The sequence below is a fragment of the Rattus rattus genome, chromosome 13, assembly GCF_011064425.1.
Source record: "Rattus rattus isolate New Zealand chromosome 13, Rrattus_CSIRO_v1, whole genome shotgun sequence".
NCBI classification, from domain to species: Eukaryota; Metazoa; Chordata; class Mammalia; order Rodentia; family Muridae; genus Rattus; species Rattus rattus.
This window is the reverse complement of record NC_046166.1, coordinates 19792407-19814513: the sequence shown is the minus strand read 5'-3', so window position 1 is coordinate 19814513 and position 22107 is coordinate 19792407. Positions and strand designations below refer to the sequence as shown.

General features: G+C 50.5%; 1 protein-coding gene across 1 annotated transcript in view; it reads left to right on the top strand.

Annotated features, from left to right (window-relative positions):
- The first annotated feature begins 4165 nt into the window (after positions 1-4165).
- Sin3b (SIN3 transcription regulator family member B) overlaps positions 4166-22107 on the top strand; it is a 43652-nt gene continuing 25710 nt past the window's right edge. The window contains 6 exon segments of the mRNA XM_032918583.1: positions 4166-4349; positions 4945-5051; positions 6466-6619; positions 11912-12109; positions 14284-14427; positions 21366-21482. Coding sequence (XP_032774474.1) covers positions 4251-4349; positions 4945-5051; positions 6466-6619; positions 11912-12109; positions 14284-14427; positions 21366-21482 — 819 coding nt within the window. The 5' untranslated portion in view covers positions 4166-4250.

Genomic DNA, 22107 nt, shown 5'->3' with positions numbered 1-22107 from the left:
ATCACGTGTGTATAGTGCCCATAGTGGCCAGAAGAGGTTCAGATCTCCAGGATTAGAGTTACAGACAGCTGTGAGCCACCACGTAGGTGCTGGGATTTGAACCCAGGTCCTCTGGAAGAGCAGTCAGTGCTCTTAACCGCTGAGCCATCTCTCCAGCCCATGATGTATTATTTTTTAATTGTGTGGGTACACTTGAGTGCTGGTGCTTGTGGAGGCCAGACAAGGGTGCCTGATTCCCTATTACAGATGGTGGTAAGCCACCTTACACAGGGGCTGGGAACTGAACCAGTCCTCTGCCAGAGGAGCCTGGACTCTTATGTGTTCTTGTGAGAGGGGTTCTTGTGTATCCCAGGTTAGCCTGTCAGGATCCAGGTTTCCTGTCTCCATGCTCAACTTCCTCAGGAATGCTGGGAAGACAGACTTCAGCAACCGTTTCTTGCTTTATGTGGATGTGTGGGATTTGAACTCAGCTCTTCATACTTCTGTAGTACACGATTTACCCACCAAGTCATCTCCTTGACCCCAAACAAAAAGTTTAGATTATGTTTACATTTTTTAGGGGTGGTGCGTGCATATGTGTGCCTGGGTGTGCTGGTTTGAATAAGAATGTCCCCCACAATCTTGAATGCTTCCTTATAAGGGGGTAGAATTGTTTGAAAGGATTTGAAGGGTTAGGAGGTGTGATCTTGCTGTCATTGAGATTTCCAAAGTTTAGCACCATGGCTGTCTACCTGCAGCCACGTTCCCACCACAGTGATGGTGGATGAAGGCTCTGAGACTGAGAGCCAGCCCCGATTACATGCTTCCTTTTATAAGTGTGACGGCGGTCATGGCATCTCTTCGAAGCAACAGAACAGTGACTAAGACACTGGGTGTGCGGCACGGCATGCGTATGTAGGTCAGGTCAGAGGACAGCTTGCAGGACTCACTCACTGTGTTAGGCTGGAGGATTGAACTCACATCACCAGGCTTGGAAGCAAACACCTTTAACCCACTGAACCATCTCAAAGGCCCTCAAGTTTCAATCTTCTTTTATTGTCCTTTGTTTGTTTGTTTGTTTGTTTGACAGGGTTTTTCAGTGTAGCCTTGGCTGTCCTAGAATTCTCTGTGTAGACCAGGCTGGCCTTGAACTTCTTTATGTAGTTTAAGATTACCTGAAACTCATGGTAATCCTCCTGCCTCAGTCTCTTACAAGCATAAGCCATGGTGCTTAGCTTCAATTTTTTTTTTTTTTTGATCAGTTTCTCCTTCACAGTCACATTGAGAGGAAGTTCCAAGGGACTTGCTCCCCAATCTTCCTGCTCCACACAATCAGCCCCTCATAGTGAGCCCTTCTCCCTGGGCAGAGCAGGGTTTGTGTAGAGAAACAGGAGCTCTGACTCAGCAGTTGGTGGGCACCCTGGGAAGAAGCTTTCTGGGGCAAGGACTTGGGGGCTAAATTAGTTCTTTGTTGCTCAGTAACGAATTGTTGCAAGATCTGTCCAGAGCCACCATGTTTTTATCTGATTGTTCCTGTGGGCCAACAATCCTGCACAGTGTCACGGGGCCCTTTGTGCCGTATCTCACAGGATGTCAGCTCCTCCAGGTCCTCAGCTCAAGGCCAGACCTTGGTTCCCAGGGACTTGCTTGTCCCTGGGAGCTAGCCGGGAGGCTTGATGCTCTCTTCTGCCACTGACCGGAAGGCTAACACCTTCTGTCAGGACTCTGAGGCTAGGCCTACCTGGTATCCTCTCCTTCCTCTTTGCTGGGGCTAAAGCTTGGAGATGGTGTCTCTGTACCCCAGGCTGACCTCAAACTAATGATTCTCCTGCCTCAGCTACCTCAGAGTACTGGGGTGCAAGTGGGCATAACCATGACTAGCTTCTCTGTCTCTGTCTGTCTGTCTGTCTCATCTGTATGTTTAGCCTCATGTTCATGAGATCATGTGCACTCATGTGAGTATTCACCTGGAGGTCACAAGTTAGCCTTAGGTGTCTACCTTGACCACTACATACCTCAGGGTCTCTTACTGTCCTTGGGTTTCTGTTGCTGTGATGAAACACCATGACAGGAGGCAGAATGCAGGTGGGGGGAGGTGTTTACTCCAACTCACAGTTTGATATCCTAACCCTTCACTGAGGGATGGCAGGACAAGGTGGGATCTGAAACAGACCATGGAGGGTGCTGCTTATGGCCTTGCTCCCCATGGCTTGCTCAGCCTGCTTTCTTAAACTCAGCAGGACCAGCAGCCCAGGATTGGCAGCACCCACAGTGGGTTGGAGCCTCACACATCAACTATTAATCAAGAAAAGGCCCCTGCAGACTTTCCCGAGTCCAATTTGATGGAGGCATTTTCTTGGTTGAGGTTCTCTCTTCCCAAATGACACAAAACTAACAGTTTTCAGTTGCTTAACCTAGCCAATGCAGTCATCCTGGCTAGCCAGCTTGCCCTAGGATTCTGTCACTACTGCTTAATCGCTGGTCACCGTGCATGCCAGAAAATCAACTCTTTCAGGATCATAAGCACGTGTATAAAGCCCCATTACTTTTGACATCCCCAGTGACTGCTGGAGTTTGGATTTGGCTGGCATGTGCTGGGAGCACGTCTCACAGTGTAAGGGCACTGGCAGCCAGTGGAGGCTAAGGGGTGAGAGCTAGTTAGGTCCTTATGTTTTTGTTATTGTGTGCACATAGGTGTGCATCTGTGTATGGATGCATGTAGGGGCCGGAAGTACACATGAGGTAGTTTCCTCTATTGCTTTCTACCTTGTTTAAACTTAAAAGTGGTTTCATGAATATGTGAATGTTCGATTGGCATGTATCTCTGTGTACCATGTGTGCCAACAAAGGTGTCAGATCTCCTGAAACTGGAGTTACAAGCAGTCGTGAGCCACCATGTAGGTATTGAGAACCAAGGATAGGTCCTCTGCGGGAGCCTTCTTCTAACACCTGTCAAGTACTGGGCTTATAGGCAACATTATCATGCCCGGCCATAAATATACTTATGGGAGAGAACATTTTTATATGAAAATATAGGAAGAATTATGTATCTGATTAACTTTATCCACAAATAAATGCAGTATATTTCCTTGTTTTACATTTTAAAAACAGTAGCTGGGATGGACTTCCTTGTATATCTGTGTCTTAAAATAGCCCTATCTTCATTGACTTCTCTTTCTACAGGCCTATACAAACTTTTAAAACAGGGGGAAATTTGGAGCCAAGTATGGTGGCATCTGTGAAGGTAGGATGACCACAAGATTGCAAGTTGGAGGGTAACCTGATAAGGCCTCATTTAAAAAAAAAATAAAGGGTTGGAAAGGTAGACCCGTAGAGCACTTGTCTAAAGTGGGCCCCAGCCCTAGCCCCGCAAAAATAAAGTCAGTCTGGAAGCAGAGGTCACATGGTCCAGGTTTGCGCCCATCTGTGAACAGAATCAAGGAATGGAATTGTGAGAGGAGTTAGTGGATAAAGAACTTGCTCTAAGCAAGCAGGAGGGTCCAGACTAGGGGCAGACCCATGGCCACCATATAAAGTGGAGACAATGAGCTCCAGGTTCAGTAAGAGATCCTGCCCCCAAAAAACAAGGGCTGCGAGGTCCATCTCTGGCCTCTGTACATATATATAGGAGTGAGTTTACTTACACATACATACACACAGACACACAGACACAGACACACACACACACTCAGAACTCAGTCCATGTGGCTCTTGAATGGATGCTGCTCACTTAACAGTCCATCGCTATATTAACCCCACAGAAAGTTCAGAAACTTGTTCCGGAAAGAACCAGATCCTTACAAATATCACTATTGGGTCTTGGGTCAACACAGACATATACTTGTTTTCCCTCTCTTTTTGAGACAAGGTCAATACCTGTCGATTTTTGAAAGACGTAGTCTTAACTATGTAGCCCAGTCTAGGTTAGAACTTTCAGTGATCCCCTCCCAGACTCCCTAGTACTGAGATCACAGGTGAGCCTGCACGCTGAAATGTGAATTTTATAGAATTAATGCATTTTTAAAGATTCTTCAACTTTGCTTTACTTTCTTTTTGTCCAACAAAACGAAACAAAAATCACTTTTGGCTTTCCAGGTGGCCACAGACCCCCAGGGCACATAGTTTGAGAATGATCACCTGCCTGTCCTGCAGGTCCCTCGAGCGGACACGCCCCATTGACGCCAGGAGTCTCCACCCCTAGAAGGCGGGGCTCGCGCAAGCGCGACCTGAACTCAAGCGGAGGCGGGGCAGACGCGACTCTGACTTCCAACATGGCGCACGCAGGCGGTGGAGGCTCCGCGGGCCGGGGATTCGGTGGCTCCCGCTGGGGTCGTTCGGGCTCTGGGGGGCACGAGAAGCTGCCAGTGCACGTGAGTGATGTCCCTCGCCTCCTCCAGGGGATCCAGACCCCCGCGGGGATGGTGCCCCGCCGTGCGGCCCCACCTTGGCCTCCCCTCTGCGCAGCCCGGGCCCGGGGATCCCACACCCCTTCCACGGAATCCTTCGGTCTTTGCGGCGGCTCTTCGGTTTCCCCCTAACAACTCATTCCCGCCGCTCCTCGGACTTCTCAGAGATGCGGCGGTCCTTCTCGACATCCCTCAGTCATTCCTGCGGTCCCTGTCATCCCCGGGACCCTACGGTGCGCCCCGAAAATCCTTGGTCCTCTTAGTTGGCCCTTAGTTACTCTTGCCGCCCCTCGGTCTTCCAGGGGATTTCGTGACCTCCCCGAGACCCTTCGGTCTTCCCCGCCAGTCCTCGGTCCAATCCGGAACTCCTCGAGGCCCCTCGGGACTACCCGCTGGCTCTCGGTCCTCCCAGTCAGCCGTCGGTCCTTCCCGGAACATCGCAGTTATCCTCGCGGCCCTCTGCTGCCTGGTGCCACCCCTTCTCTATCCCTGACCTTCCAGCCCTCAGTCTCCGCATCCTCCGACCCCTGCCCACCCATGGCCTTCTTGTTCCCTGCAGGTGGAGGATGCTCTCACCTACCTCGACCAGGTGAAGATCCGCTTTGGCAGTGACCCTGCCACCTACAACGGCTTCCTGGAGATCATGAAGGAGTTCAAAAGCCAGAGGTAATCTACAGGGCCTTGTACACCTAGGAGCAGTGGGCCGAGCACTGCAACCCCCAAACTAACTACACAGCTGGTGATCACGCACAGGATTGGAGGGCCCTGGGAGCCCCTTCACCTGATGAGGTAGTTCTGAGGAACTGGTAGGGATTCCTGGAAGGAATAAAGGAATTAGGGAATTGAGGCCTGGACCGGGAGTGTTGGGTGTGTCTTTAAAATGTTGATTTGGGGTAGAGTAAATGTCTTAGTGGGTAACAGTGCCTACCACCAAGCCTGAGCACTGGGAGTTCCAGCCCCAGAGAGGAGAGAACTGACTCCTATGAGTCGTCGACCTGCACTTGAGATCTGTGGTACACGCAGAAAATAAACGTGGTGGTACAGATTTTGATTGTTTGTTTTGGGCAGCGTCTTTTGTTAATACTGCAAGAAAATATTACTTAGGAGGGGTATGCACAATCTCTTTTTAACTCTTGTCCCTAAGATGCTTTTCATAGCACTTACCAATCCGGAACCAGTGTGGGTATAAAGGAACTGTTTGTAGACACGTAGCAGTTAGGTGTATTGGTTGCCTCTGAGTTATGCGTATGTCTTCTAGAACCTTCTGGGAGGGGCGACTTGGTTTAGGTAAGGAACTTACTCTAGTGACAGGTGGGTGGAGCTAGAACCCAGACTGTCAGTCAGTGGACTTCCCCCAGATCCTGGTACTGACCTGCCTATCTGCTTTCAGGATGTGTGGAAGGACGGGGCTGGTTTCTTGTGGACATTCAGGGTACTGAGGCCAGAAGAAGACACTCATGTCATCCCAACTTTACCAGTCCCCAACTTGAAGGCTCCAGTGTTTACACACTCCCTTTAGAAAAGAAATTAAAATGTATCCTCACCCTTCCCTAACTCATAAAATATGAGGGAATTTCTCACATTGCTTGGGGAACTGTGTTGAGTCTCAGCCCAGCACCCAACTCGTGGGGACATTTTCAGAATTGGGCCCAGGCCTGGAGATACAGTTATGTAGTTATATACATCACGCATGCACGTGTGTGCACACACACAAAACTTATCATATATATACACACATATATATACATACACACACATATATATTATATATATATATATATAATATATATATATATAGTTATAGTTACAGTTCTTGCTAGACCTAGTCACAGGTGGTCTCACATGGTGGGGCCCATTTATTTAGTGGAGCATGGTTGTGCAAACCTTTAATCTCAGGCAGAAGCAGGCATATGGAGGCCAGCCAGGGCTACACAGAGAAACCCTGTCTCCAAAGGAAAAAAACAGAACAACGTATTAGGGCCCACTTTCTTTGTCATCTATCCACTAATCCTGGGCTGAGCTGATCTCAAGTGCAGTTAACTCCCAGGATGCTTGCCCACTTGCATTTCTTTTTTTCCAGCATTGACACCCCCGGCGTGATTAGGCGTGTGTCCCAGCTCTTCCATGAGCACCCTGACCTCATCGTGGGGTTTAATGCTTTCCTTCCGCTTGGATACCGCATAGACATTCCCAAGAATGGCAAGTTGAACATCCAGTCACCTCTGAGCAACCAGGTAGGTTTCGCTTGAGTGATGTGGACCTCAAGAGTCGTACCCACAGGGACAGCTAGACATTTTTGATGTTGCTGGCAGCCTTTGTACAGCCTGTTCTTTTTCTAGGTTCTCTAGTGTACGGCCAGACAGAAACACAGAGCCAGCCTTTGCTGTCCCATCCAGTGTAATGGCTGGAGTGTGGTTCAGTGTGAGACAGTACACTCAGCGTGGGTTTAATCCCTAGCACTTGGGGCGGGCATGCAGGGAGGAGATGTCAGGGTCATTGAATCACTAGCAGCTGAGATCTGGTCTCCAGGGTTTCCCAACAAACCTACCAGGCCAAGTGTGCACTGGCCTCTTTGGCTCCATTGTGTCAGTCCATCAGTAAGACCGAGGTGGTTGAGCTGTGTGCATGGGAATAACTGTTCCTCTCACTGTGTCACAGGATTACCAAACGCTATTTTCCCAGCTCAGGCTTGGGCTCTGCAGCCTGCTATCTGTAGTTCTCCACACTGCCACTCTCACCGTAGCTCAGAACCTCATCCTCATGCCTCAGTCTTTCAAGTGCTAGGATGACACGGAAGCCACCACAGGCTTTCAGTGAGGTTGGAGAGGGACTCTGGAAAGGTGGTGTGGCCCCACAGGCCCTCCAAGTGGCTCCTGTGTAAGTTCTGGTGGCCCTGCCCATCACCATGCCTCCTGCAGCCCCGCCCTGCCCAGTTTTCAGAGGCACGTGCCACTGAGATTTCAGCGTCTTCCGTTTCACACCTGTACCTGGAACCCAGGAACTGCGACTGTCAGTGCCTTAACAGACGGAACTTCTGGACTCTGTGGCTGTGGACCAGGCAGTGCGAGCTGTGTCAAGAGAACGAGCAGTTCCTAGGGCGTGCATGATGTCAGAACTCGGGACCCCACTCACTAGAAAGCTAAGCTACAGGGAATGGGAGCTGGCTGGAAGTGGAGTTTGAGTCATGGGGGTGGACTGTTCCCTTCATAGGTGGCTTAGGTGACCAAGGAGCCCCTGTGACTTACAGAAAGGATGACCAGGACAGTCTTAGATCCAAGAACAGGACACCTCTGCCTGTCCTGAGTCACATTCCCTTGGGGTACTCTGGAGCCCCATAATCTTAGGGACAGCAAATGACCTGATAGTGCTCAATTGGGATTCTGACCCAGGTGTTTCTTGCTTTCTAACTTGGGGTTCCAAACTTTACACATCCCCACATGTCAGCACCCTGCTGATTTCTAATTTTCAGCCATTTTTCTTTTTTTTTTTTGGTTCTTTTTTTCGGAGCTGGGGACCGAACCCAGGGCCTTGCGCTTCCTAGGCAAGCGCTCTACCACTGAGCTAAGTCCCCAACCCCTTCAGCCATTTTTCTGTCTATGCTGTTTTTCTTATTTGAGACGTGGTCTTTGTGTCCCAACCTGGCTCTGTAACTAGACAGTCTCCTGCTTTAGCTTCCAGAGTGCTGGAATGATAGGCACTTACCGTCGCAGCACCCAGCTTTAGAGTTTTGAAATGCAGCGTTCTTGTGTGTGTGTTTTCCCTCCCTCCCTCCCTCCCTCCTGCCCGCCCTCCCTTTCATATCATTAGTTAGGTTTCACAGCCACATTTGAACACTTCCCATATGTGCTGACAAAGGTGTTGAGGGAGTCCCCAGCTGTTGGGATGTGTGTGGCAGGCTCTTATTCGTTCTTGTGAGGAGTTCCGTATTCTAGCATGTGGTATAGCACCCAGGGCCTCTGCCTTTTTAATGCAGGGCCACCTATACCCTTGCTGAAAGCCAGGTAACAAGCACCAGGGCCCCAGTTGACAACACAGGGTCAAGCAGAGCTGGGTGCTTTGATTCAAGGTGTCATTTCACACTCAGGAGATTTGCCATGAGTTCAAAGCCAAGCCTGGTCTACGGAGTAAGCCCTTATCTCATCTGCCTCCTGTGAAGGGAGGGTGTAGATAACCATGCCTTGCCATAAGCAGGGGGCTTGGAGCACATTCACCTGCTGTTCTCCCTCAGGAAGCCTCAGCTTCTCCCGCTGTTGACTCAGTGTCCCCACTGGCACTCACAGGTGGGAGGAGTGGCTATTCCTTGTGTTGGTGCTGCCCTCCTGACCAAGCTCTTCAGGGGAAGCAGACCTTTACCTGCATCACTGAGCTGTTTTAGGGGAGGAGTAGGAAACCAGCTGTCAGTGGGCAAATGAGGATGGGACACCTAGCTCCTGGGGACAGTCAGAGTAGGTCCCTGGTCTTGCATACTCACAGGAAGCTGGTCCTTTACCACCCTCCGTGGGGAGGCTTGGTGATTTTTTTGACAAGGACAGGTAGTGTCTTGGGCCTGATGAATTCCAAACCACCACATCCTTGGACACTGGCCCTTTGTTTAATTTGGGGTTTGGGTGTAGGACTCCTAATGTTGATAGTAGGGACTTTGTGGGAGCTGGACCCACATAGGGAAGGACCTTGGAGGGATGGGGCCATTAGGAGGGTTGTCTGTAAAATAGAGTAGGGCTGGAGGGAAGCTGAGAGGCAGGCATACGGGACACTGCATGGCCAGGAATCAGCTAATCCAGAACCCCTGAGAGGTTGGGGAGGACAGTGAGGGATCAGTGAGGTAAGATGTGCCAATGGTTCTGACTGGCCCTTCTGGTAGAGGCAGAGGCCACGAGGCCCTGGCAACTATGGCTGGCTGTTGGCTCATTTAGGTTCCTGAATATCCAGGAGAGCTGCATGGTTCTGGGCAAGTGTGAGGCTGAGTGTAGTGTTAGCTGTGTAAACAAGTCACCCTACGTGCAGGCAGGGAAAAGGATGGAGCTATTGTAGAAAGTTCCAGCAGGGCCTGTCTGCTACAGCTTGTAGGCTGTGTAGTGGTGGTTTTTATATTTTCCTAAGATCACAATAGAAAATTGTATTATGGTTGTACAAGTATCACTACTAATTCCAGAACATTCTGTCACCCTAAGAACAGACCCTGCCAAGCACTCATCTATTTCTTGAATGTACGTTACCCCTTCTGGCCGTTTCCTCAGACACTCACATCATAGTGTGTCAGTGTTTCTTTTCTTGCCTCAGAAATGTCCCACTGGGTGAACTACGTTTCACTTGTCTAGGGATTTTGAGTTTTTCCTCCTTTTCTTGGCTTTTGTGAGTGGTGCTTCATTGAATGTTTGTGTATGAGTCCTTTCTAGGTTTTGGATCTGATTATAGGATTGTGATTGTTGGACCATAGGAAAATTCTCTGTTGGATTATTGGTTAGTAACTGTCCTTATCACCATCTAGTGCCTTCTGCAGAGTCCCTGGCTAGAGGGCTGGCTCTCTGTGTGCCATCCTGGCTTATTCAGGGAACCAGAGAGATCATATGGTGCTGGAGCATGCCCCTGAGTGACTGGGGAGTTCAAGGCTTGCCAGAGCAAACTCAGACCCCCGTGACCTTGAGTGAGGAGGCAGGTTCCTCAGTCTTAGCCCACATTTGTAATCAGTGTCTGTGTCCTCAGCTTTGGCTTCTAGCACTGCGTATGTCCACTGTTGTAGCTGCTCCTGCCTCCTAGGCTTGTTTTGAGGCTTGGCCACAGTCCCTGAGAAGAGCACTGGTTGGCCTTAGATCTGGCACAGATGGGACCTTTAAGGGGATGCTGAGCATACAGGGTGGCTTAGGACTGGGCGGGTGCTCTGGGTCTAAGGTCCACCCCAGTCTGCGCTTGTGTTGTATGTAATTTTATCCCCTAGTTCACAAGGTGGCGCTGTTGACAGTGTATTGGTGCGACACTCCTGGAGATGGTGTATGCTTTGGGAAGCTGCACACATCTGTGCGATGCCCTCCCTCTGCATTTTCATTCTGTGAAGGAGGGTCCTGGCACCTGTCCCCTTTGTGTACCAAGGGACTACTATTTAGAGACAGGACCTTGAGCAAACATGGACCAGATGAAGCCATTTGTGTGGGCCCTAATTAAATATGGCTGACATTTTAAATTTTAAATATTTATTTTTTTAATGTGTGGTGTCTTGAGACAAGGTTTCTCTGTGTAACCCTGGCTGTTCTAGAACTTACTCTGTAGACCAGGCTGCCTTGAACTCTGCTTCCCTAGTGCTAAATTAGAGGTGCTGCCATTCTTTTAAAAAGTTTTGAGGACACAGGGCGAGCATTTCCTTAGGAGCCTCCGCTCTTGCTGCTGGCGTCTCACTACACACCTTCTGCCTCCAACCTCGTGAGGAAAATTACCTGTTGTCCACATAACCACTCGGGCGCCATGTGTGAGCCTGTTGCCCAGAAGAGGGAGCTGCTTAGGGAGGCCAGAACAGTCGATCAGTCACTAAAAGATGGTTCTGGAAGATCACAGTGAGCATGGCTGTCATCTGACTAGAACCATGATAATGATTCAGTGTGGGGAGGTTCCATCCTGCTGGGCTCCACTCCTCCCTCAGGGCTCCATTCCTCCCTCAGGGCTCCATTCCTCCCACTGAGCTCCACTCCCTTCCCCAGGGCTCCATTCCTCCCACAGAGCTCCATTCCTCCCACTGAGCTCCACTCCCTTCCCCAGGGCTCCATTCCTCCCACTGAGCTCCACTCCCTTCCCCAGGGCTCCATTCCTCCCACAGAGCTCTGGCAGCTCAGCTGTTTGCATCCTCGGGCACCCTCACCTGGACTGCAGTTCCACCCCTAGAACTGCTGCTAGAAAAGCAGACACCAGGATGCTGGTTCTCCCTGCCAAGCAGGATTCCAGAGGGAAAGAGATGTGTTTGTGTCTACAGCTGGAGAAAAATGTCCCCAGGATGCTCTGATGACTAATGCCCTCACTTGAGTTGTCCTGGGGCTTAGCATCCAGAGGCTTTGTTGTGAGAATCCCCTGAACTAACTGTGGCTAGATGCACACTGTGATGCTCCCTTGAAGCTAGCAGACCCTTTCACCATAGAACATTCTTGCAAAGATGGCAATGTTACCCACAACCCTGCACGTATCTCCAGTAGGTTCAGTGTCCAAGATCTGTGACTTTCTCCTTGCATGTTAATCTCTCAGAGTGGAAAGGACTTGCTGGAGCAAACCTCTGACCTGGGGAGGCTGAGGCAGGAGGTTGGTCAGAGTTGAAGCACGCTAGGCCTCAGAGAGAGAGAGCTCCAGTGTCAGGAATATAGTGGTGGGCTTTGTTGAAACTGCAATTCTAGCTGCAGTGCTCGGAGATCTAGGGAGACTCCAGAAGGAAGAAGTACTTGACTCCCAGGGGTGCATGGGATCACAGGAACAAGACTTTTCAGCAGGCAGAAACAGTGCAGCGTCTATCTCCTGGCCGCCCCATGCCACTCACTGCCTGTGTTCCACAGGACAACTCCCATAGCCATGGTGACTGTGGGGAGGACTTCAAGCAGATGTCCTACAAGGAGGACAGAGGCCAGGTGCCCCTGGAGTCCGACTCTGTGGAGTTCAACAATGCTATCAGCTATGTGAACAAGATCAAGACCCGCTTTCTGGACCACCCTGAGATCTACAGGTCCTTCCTGGAGATCCTGCACACCTACCAGGTGAGGCCCAGCTCACCACAGCATCTGGGCATTGTTTGGCAGTTTGAAGGTGAGAGTGGAGTCCAGGGCCTCACAAGCTAGCCGCACACTCACTGACTGCATGCCAAACTCAGCCAGGTCACACCCCCAGTGTTCAGTGTGGTTCTGGGGGGAGTCAGGAGGAGGTAGAGGTACAGAAAGGTGGGTGTTGAGAGGGGTGCAGGCCACTGGTGCCGTAGCAGGGAGAAAGACTGTTGGGCACAGCCCCTGAGGGGTCCAGGGGTCAAAGTACACAGCTCCGATTCTTACACAGGAAACTGAGCCACTCAACAGCTACCACTTAAAATGATGGGTTATGTCTCCAGTACCACACAACACATAAAGTGGCAAAGGCAAGGAAGACTTTTTCTTTTTGGCATACACGTTCACCATCGTAGAGTTAACCTAGGCTCCCTGTGAACTTACAGAACCCTAATAATGGTCCACTTTTGACAGCACAGCTCCATCACTGTGTACCCGGGGAGCAGCTTGTGTGGATGTGGGAATCTCAGGCGGTGACGTTGTGGCTCCCAGCACAGCAGTACTGCCAGGGAGGGCACAGATGTGGGTACTGGTTTAGTTTTGTGTTCTCGGGGGCACAGCAGCCAGCTGGGTGCTGTTTGCTACCAGGCTGTCCGAGACACATCCCACCATAAGCTCCTTAGCCGTCTTGTGTGGCAACCCTGCTGAGGCTGCCATGCTGGTTGGTGGTGACTTAAGGAAGCTTGGTGGACGTGCCCAGAGTGCAGGCCACAGCCGAGGTCTGTGCACTCTGCCAATTCCCATGGCAGGATCAGCTCAAGGTTTTTGTACCTTTGTGCTAGAGTCTCGCTTTGCCTGTGTCCCTGGGCATGGAGAGGTGGCTATTCCTTTTTGATTTTTGTTTTCTCCCCCCAAACAAAGTGTCTCTGTAAAGCCCTGGATGTCTTGGAACTCACTCTACACACCAGGCTGGCCTCGGACGCAGAGATTTCCCCGCCTCTGCCTCTTGAGTGCTAGGATTGAAGGCGTGTGCCACCGTGAACCAGTCTTTTTTTTTTTTTTTTTTTTTTTTTTTTCAGAGCTGGGGACTGAAACCAGGGCCTTGTGCTTGCTAGGCAAGCGCTCTACCACTGAGCTAAATCCCCAACCCCTCGTGAACCAGTCTTAAGTTGTGCTTTTTAAACAGTGGTTTGAAACCAGATGTGGTGTCACATACCTTTATCCAGAATTCAGAATGCTGAGCCAGGAAGAGTGCTGTGAGTCCAAGGGCATCCTGGACTACACAGTGCGCCCAGGCTCTTCTGAGTCACCGAGTCTGTGGGGATGTTCTGCTGTAATAGGCGCGGGGTCTCCACTGAGGGGCGGCTTTCAGTTCTGGCTCCTGTTCGGGAACATTGGGGTTAGGGTTCTTCTTCCTTTTCCCTTAGTAGGCACAAACACCAAGGCTTTTTCCTGGGAGCTGAGGGTGCCATTCACAGGGTTAGTGAGCAGGTGTGAGGTCTCAGTTCATTCCTAACACTGAAGAAAACCAAAAACCAAACAACACTGCTTCCTTCGCTGGAGCAGGCAGTGAGCTGCAGTGCTGCTGTCAAGTTGTGGCCGTGTGGCACTCTGCTCTCTTGACCATGAATGACATTGAGCGTAATGCAGCATGTTCTACCAAAGTCCTTTTTCTTTTTAATTTTTTTTTTAAAGAACAGTGTCTCAGCCTGTAACTCAGCCTAGCCTGGTGCTGACAGCCCTCCTGCCTCAGCCTTCTGTAGTGCTGAGGTCACAGGTGTGTGGCTCTGTCACTGTTCCTAAAGTCCACAGGATTCTGCATCCCTGTCCCCGTCTCTGGCCTTCCTGTTGCTGTCAGTTCCAGGTTTGCTCGCCTCCTACCCCTTGGCTCTCCCTGACCTCTGTCTGTTGATGAACTGGGAACCACGCTCTGCTCCTCACTGTCCCTGATCCAGCAAGCATGGTTCCCTCTTTGGAAGGGAACCAGACTTTTCTACTTGGTGCCCTCCTCTTCCCACTGCTCTGAGACCCATCGTACCCTCCCTACAAGTGTGGCAGGGCTCAGGCTGCTGAGAGCAGAACACACTGCAGTCTAGGCACAAGGCTGATATCCGCACAGCTGCCCGTGCCTGCTCTGGGGCCCTGCTCACTGCTTTTCTTTTTCCCACACGCAGAAGGAGCAGCTGCACACTAAGGGTCGTCCATTCCGTGGCATGTCTGAGGAGGAAGTCTTCACAGAGGTGGCCAATCTCTTCCGTGGTCAGGAGGACCTACTGTCAGAGTTCGGACAGTTCCTGCCTGAGGCAAAGCGGTCCCTGGTGAGTGCCAAGTGTCCAGGATCCTGCCCACAAGATGTGTGCGGAGCTAGATAGAGTCTGCCGAGCCTGGCTTACATACTGTGACTCCAGTATTGTGGGAGTACGGATGTCTTTACAGGGAGACAGGGAAGCCAGTGTGAGGACAGTGGTCCAGGCTTGCACAAGTGCCCTGGACCAGACTGCACTTGGCTCTGCACTTTTTCCCAACGACCTGAGGCCTGCCAGAGATTCCTTTTCTATGTCTTCTTTTTTTTTTTTTTTTAAGATTTATTTATTTCACATATATGAGTGCACTGTAGCTGTCCTCAGACACACCCGAAGAGGGCATCAAATCCCATTACAGATGATTGTGAGCCACCATGTGGTTGCTTGGAATTGAACTCAGGACCTCTGGAAGAGCAGTCAGTGCTCTTAACTGCTGAGCCATCTCTCCAGCCCCCCTTCTTTTTTATGCACAGTAGTCTTTTCTAAAAAATAAAGATGAAATTCATGAACCTTAAAGTACACCATCAAATTCACTCTAAAAGTACATGATTCTGGGCCAGGTGGTGGTAGTGGCACCTCCTGTAATCCCAACACTGGGAGGCAGAGCCAGCTCATTTCAGAGTTTGAGGCCAGCGTGGTTAGCGTAACCAGTTCTAGAATACTCAGGACTACATGAATCCTGTCTTAGAAAAAAGGTACAGTTCAGTGCCATGCAGTCTACCTAACCATTAGTACAACTGTCACTTTCAGTCCTTACAGGTCACATGTCTCCATCAGCACTCACCCTGTCCATCCCCCAGCCTCCAACCTGCTTCCTGTCTGGATTTGCCTGCTCTGGATGTTTGTCTCTGGGGTCTGTGTGTCTAGCTTTTGCTAGTGTCCCTGTGTATTTGTCAGTGGATGTCAGTGGAGTAGTAATGTTCCCAAGGATGGGTGTTTCCATTTCGTCCACTTGTGTTGTGGACATAGGGTGGTTTGCTCTGAAGCCATTCAGAGTGAACAGACTTGTACAGGTAATTGCTTGGATGCCTGATCAGCTCTGAATCAGCCTCTGCGGGCTTCATTTAACTCTCTGGTCCTGAATGCTTGACTTTCCATTCTGTGTTCAGTTGTTTTACAGCTGTCAGAGAGAGGTGTTGGCTTCGACTGCCTTTCCCCAGTGCTGACTGATTCTGTTGAGTGTCATGTTTGTGTACTAGCTAGATTTTAAGATACGTTATTTATTACTGTTTGTGTGTACATGTTTTGTCCATATGAGTTTTGTGCATCACACACATGCAGATGCCTATGGAGACCAGAAGAGGGCGTCAGACCACAGGAGCTGGAGTTAACGGGTAGTTGTAAGCTGTGTGTAAGTGTGGGTCCTGGGCCTTGAATCCAGGCCCTCTGCAAGAGCTGCCAGTGCTCCTAGCCATTGAACCGCCTGTCTCTGCAGTTACAGCTGAGTCCTTGCTGTGCTCCCTCGAGCTCCTTAAAATGTGTGACCTGCAGATTCTCACCTCCATTTCCTGTCACATTTTTCTTGTTTTGTTCATGGTTTCGATGCACAAAATCTTTAGATTGTGATTAGTTTTTTCCTCACATCACTCTTAGTGTTGAACTTTAGAAGCTGTTGCTGAGCAATTAGGCCTTGAGAGTTTCCTTATATTCTACAGTTTTTGCTCTTGAGCTCTGTTTTGTCTATGGGAATGATCCACTGGTCCAGCACAGCTGTCGAGCCTGCCATGGGACTCCATCTTGACGGTATTAGCACATGTGTGTTGCTCGTGGTGACTGTTGCCACCTGTTGCTCTGTGTGTTCTCAGGCCTGTCATTGGCACTGTAGCTTTTGCAGTGAGTTGGCGAGCAGGAAGCCAGCGCTCTCCACCTCCTGCTTCCTTGTCAGACTTCGACAGCTTTCCAGACCCCTGATAATTGCACATGGTTTATTTGTTTGTTTTCTCTTGGAGATTGGCTCTCACTGTAGCTTCTTTGAACATGTGATCTCCTGCTTGGACTCCCTGAATGCTAGAATCACCATCAGGGACTACTTCTGGTCATATTTTCAATTACTATTACATATTTGTGTGTGTGCACGACAGCCACAGCTGGATGAAAGTCAGAGGACAACTTGGGAGAGTAAGTTTTACCCTTTCACCCACATGTCTTAGGGTCACGCTCATTCTGGCACTGTACCCCCTGTTGACCTTGGCCTGGTTTTGGTCTTGTCAGGTGTTTTTCCCTGGCATGTTCTCATTGTTTTGTCAGGCTTCCTTAGTCTTACCCAGGCCAGTGGCCAGTTGCCTTGGGCTCTGTCACCCATGTCTTGAACATGGTATTAGCCATGGGTAGGATAAAACCTGAAAATACCTAACTACATCAGAGAAACGTGTCATCTAACTTAGAGCTGTGGTTTGACTGTTCTTCCTGCCTGGTGTCCAGGTGCCCTCCAGGGCCCAGATGGGGACAGAGCCCCGGGAGACTTTGTGGCCTGCTGTGCCCTTCAGCCTTAGGTAGAGCCAGGCTGGGTATTGCCTCAGGCCTTGCTTTCTCCTCAGAGCTGTGGCTTATCTGTCTACTCAAGTGAGACCCTGCCTGAGCTGCTGGCTGACTTCCAGGTAATGACTGTAGTGCCAGCTCCTGGGAAAAACTGTCATCTCCCTGAATGTCCCCACAGGATCCATGTCCCCAGAGCTGCACAGGCCTACAAGGGCACTTGAGTGTGCCTGGAGGGACACTAGGACTCTTCCGCTCTTCCGCTCTGTCTTGAGTCCCTGTCTGCCTGCTTCTCTCTGAAGTTTAGAAATTCTAGTGAGGTTCTCTTTGAAATCATGGCTGTTGTCTTACTTTGTTTTTTTTTTTTTTTTCTTTTTTTTTTTTTTTTCGAGCTGGGGACCAAACCCAGGGCCTTGCACTTGCTAGGCAAGCGCTCTACCACTGAGCTAAATCCCCAACCCCTTTGTTTTGTTTTTTAAATGTCACTGTGACAGACCTAACAGAAGAAGGGTTCACATAGCTCATGGTTTCCTAGGTCTGTGCTGCTGTCCTTGGCTCCCTGGACTCTGAGGCTGCTCTGAAGAGATCCTCAGGGCCACGGGAGGCTGGTGGCAGGGGCTGCTCACCTCCCAGCAGACTACAGACAGACAGTGCTCACCTCCCAGCAGACTATAGACAGTGCTCACCTCCCAGCAGACTACAGACAGTGCTCACCTCCCAGCAGACTACAGACAGTGCTCACCTCCCAGCAGACTACAGACAGTGCTCACCTCCCAGCAGACTACAGACAGTGCTCACCTCCCAGCAGACTACAGGCAGTAGGCTTGGGAACCCCTCACCTTCCCTCCAGCTAGGCTCCCATCTTCTAGGACCTCACAGAATATCACACCTAGCTGGACACAAAGCCATCAGTACATGATGGTACACACTTCATCTGGATACTGTGGTACTCTGTTCCTATCGAGAGATTACTCTGACTATCTTTGGGGACCATCATATTTAGGAGAGGGGTATTGCCTCTAGGTTCCTGATGGCATGTCCACAGATTATCTGTTAGGACAAGTTTCCTGTCAGCTGCTGCTTAAGCTGGGGTTGGCGTTTGGGTTGTCATATCTTGGGTGCTGCATCTGAGCAGCATGGCTCTGTCCCAACACCCCTTGGAATTGAGAGCCCACGTCATCCTCTACTGCCCTTCCCTGTGCTACCCCTAATGGGGTTGAGGGGATTACAGTGGACTTTGAAGTCCAAGGGAGTTCTGGGTTGCATGGACTGCCTTGTTCTCTGCAGTGGTCAACCTGGTGCTCTGAAGCCTTGCAGGCTGCACACACGTCTCTGAAGTCCTGCTACTATCCTGGCCCCCGGGAAAACCAGAAAATCCCAGCAGCTCATCTGCTGGACCAGGGTGATGGTGCAAACCTTTTTAGTCCCTGTCCTCTGGAGGCAGAGGCAGGTGGATATCTGCATTCCAGGCTACCCAGGGCTACATAGTAAGACACGCTCTCAAATTGTCATTTGTCAGTAATCGTTAGGTCTCAAAGACACCTGGGACAGATGGCTAACGCAGGTGCCTATTTGACACCTCACGCTGATGCTGACCAGCAGGCTCAGCTGGCGAGTACTCCTGTCACAGAGTTGGCTCCTCTCAGCACTTGTCACTCTGCCCCTTCCCCTAACCCTCTTCCTCCCAGGGGCTGGGCTTCCACTTCCCACTCTCAACTTATGATCCCAACATAAGGTAGCCATTTTGGCCACCTGATGTGGTCTTGTGGCTCCTGGCTGGCTCTCCTCCTGGGACTTTGTTGGTGATGTTCTTCTCATGGGGGTTAGCCTGGGTTCTTCCAGCTGCCTCTGGCTCTGCACCCTCAGGTACGTGGTAAGCCACCACCTCCGTCTGACCTGGCAGTGGCCATGTCCTTACCAGGTGGAATGAAAAGACAATGGCATGGCCATAAGGCACAGGGGTGTGAAGGGAGAGGGGAGAGGAGAGCATTAGTGTGGTGAGGAGTGCAGGAAGGAGTGGAACTCTGTCGTGGGTCCTGTCAGCCTTGCTGAGAGTCTGGTGGGTCAATAGGTGCCTCAGTGAGCCATTTTTGCTAGGTTTCATTGGGACATAACTTTAACAATCACATAGTTAAACAGCTCCTGTGTGAGACCAGCCTGGTCTACAGAGCAAGTTCCAGGACAGCCAGAGAAACCCTGTCTTGAAAACAAACACACACCCACACACCCACACACCCACCAGCTCCTGAACCAGCAGAAGAGAAGCAGCTTCCTTCCCTGCACTGGTCTTCAGTCACTGCCACTACTGGGATTCATGGTGCCCCCACTCTAACACCTCCGAGTGTACAAACAGCAGTCAGCGCAGTGTAACTATCAGAGGGGCCTCCATCTCATAAGCTCTGGTAGTCACAGTGGGAGCCAGGGGTAACCTGTGGTATCCTCACTGTGTCTACCTGTTGAGCACCAGCCGGTCTGGGTGTTTTCCTGCGCATTGGCCCTGTGGCCTCAGTATAGGGACTCAGCCCAGCTCAGGTGGCTTGAATATAGGGAATCTGACCTGACCGCTGGTTGGTCAGTGGGCACAGCTGTGGGCCAGGAGAGCTTTGCAGAATGAGTAGTTGTGGCAGTATGTCAATAAAACTTACAGAGTGGATGGATAGGTTTGGCTGTCATTAAAACTTCCCAGAGTGAATGAGCTGCCTGCAAACCAATAAAACCTGATTTACAGAATGAATGGCTATAGCCAAGTTGGCGATAGGCCCCGGTGAGTAGTTCCTGGTTTGGAGTCTGTCTAGGTGAAGAACACTGAACAGTGGAGTGAGGACATTGAGCAGGGCCCATGCCAGTCTGCTGGCTACCTGTCCCCACCGGCCTCCTGAGAACTGGGTGTTTGAATTGACAAAAATCCCAGTGAAGAATCCCCTGGAACACTACTTGGGGTCCTGGGACAGTTTCAAATCTTTGACTAATTGAGGTTTTTTTTGTTTTTTGGGATGGGGGGAGACAGGGTCTTTATATGTAGCTTAAACTGGTTCCAACTGGTTCTTCTCCTGCTTCAGCTTTCTGAGGGCTGAGATGACAACCATGTGCCACCATGCCTGGCTGTTGGATTTAGGGAGCTGTCTTACCTGTGGCTTAAGGGTAGGCCTTTAGTGTTGTAGGAATGTTTTCCCTCAGAGTAGCTTTTCCTCCTGAGATGCCCCTGAGAAGGCCTCCTCAGAGCATTGCCGTGAGTGTGCACTCTACCACTTCAAGAGTAAAAGAGTACCACGGGGCTTCCTGCTGATTCTGCCCTTTGGGTTTTTCTTGTTTTTTTTTTGTCCTTGTTTTCCTTTTGTTCTGTGCACTGCACATACCTGCCACAACCGCAGCACAGAGCTCTCTTGTTACCATTTTGCTGTCTGATATCAGTTCTGTCTGGGGACGCCATGATTTCATTTTGCCCTCAGTCAGAGCCAAGAGCACATCCTTCATGTGAGGTCCCATGGTGATATGGAGCAGGGAGCAATGGATGCTGACATCCATTCAGGGTGTTAAGAGAATCTCTGATTCTCCGAGCTTTGGGGAGTATCGTATCTTCCCTGTCTGTGGGTTAATCCTTGCTCCAACCACCCCTCCTTGCATATACCACAGAGCAAGGCCACTCCCAAGATGTGTTCTGTCATTCATGACAAAAAACTCAAAACCTGCCTCAAGGCCCCCACCGGTCACCTGGATGACAGCTACTACTTCCTGCTGCCAGGGCTGTGTACTGCCCCTACCCTCACCTAGAGTGCTTTGTGTTATCTGTAGACACCCAGTTTACCAGGGCACACTCAGTTGTCTCACTCCTGAGCCTCAGCTCTTTACCCTCGAGGCCACAGGGGAGCCTCCTCAAAGCTGTATGCAGCATTTGACCAGTGATACGTGCACTTGCTCTCTCCTCCAGAAAATAAGACCATCTTCAGTCTGTTCTCACTACACAGACCCTGGCCTATGGCACACAATGGCTTCTAGGGCTATAGGCCAAAGAGAATATAGTGCCTGTGTACAGGTGGCCATCAGCTTTTCCTGGTCTGGCTGTAGGGTATCTATTGCTACAATGGAACACCATGTCAAAAGGCAAGTTGGGGAGGAAGGGCTTACCCTTCCACATTGCTGTTTATTATTTAAGGAAGTCAGGACAGGAACTCACACAGGGCAGGAACCTGGAAGCAGGAGCTGATGCAGAGGCCATGGAAGGGTGCTGCTTACCGGGTTGTGCCCCATGGAGTGTTTGTTCGGCCTGCTTTCTTATAGAAACCAGGACGCCCCAGCCCAGGGATAGCACCACCTGCAATGGGCTGGGTTCTGCTCTTCCCCAGTCAATCACTGGTAGCTGGATCTCAGAGAGGCATTTTCTCACTGAGGCTCCTTCCTCCCATGACTCTAGCTTGTGTCAGGTTGACATACAACCAGTCAGTACACCTTCTGACTGCCTCCTGTGTTTGTGTCTTTAGTTTACAGGCAATGGGTCGTGCGAGATGAACAGCGCACAGAAGAATGAGGAGAAGAGTCTGGAGCACAAGAAGCGCTCGCGTCCTTCACTGCTGCGCCCTGTGTCTGCGCCAGCCAAGGTAACTGTCCATGTGCGGGTTCTCACTGCACATGACAGGAGTGCTATGGATGCCCAAGCAGCAGGGGAGCCTGAGGCCAGAGCCTGGTCTGGTAGGAAAGCACCATCTACTGACCTGGCCGTCGCTCGCCTGCTCTCCTGCCTCAGCCTGCTGTGAGGAGGAAGGGGGATTGGAAGGATGGGCGTGGCGGCTGCTCATTCTCCTTTTCACTGTGGTGACTCTTTCGTAGGTGGGGCTGCAGTTGAAATGTGCAGTTGTGTGGTTTGGTTACTGCACAGCTGAGGAGTGAAGGTGGCTGGCAACAGTTCCTGTCCTGCTCATCACCCATGATGGTGGATTTCTAGATGTGTCACTCTGTTTTCTAGTTGACTTTCTACAGCAATAAAGTGATTTGGCATTTCTGTTTATTTAGTTATGTGCAGCAGTGTCGACCTCAAGTCACAATTCATTATTTTACTGGTGATCCCCAAACTGTCCTGGGCTGGCCAATGGGACCTCTTCTGGCTACCCTTGGATTTCCTACCATGTCATCTTTTCTCATCTTTACCTCACTCTTTGGGGATGGTTGTGTAGCCATGTGCTTCATACCATGAATCTGGGTCAAATGCAGGTCCAAGTCTGGTTC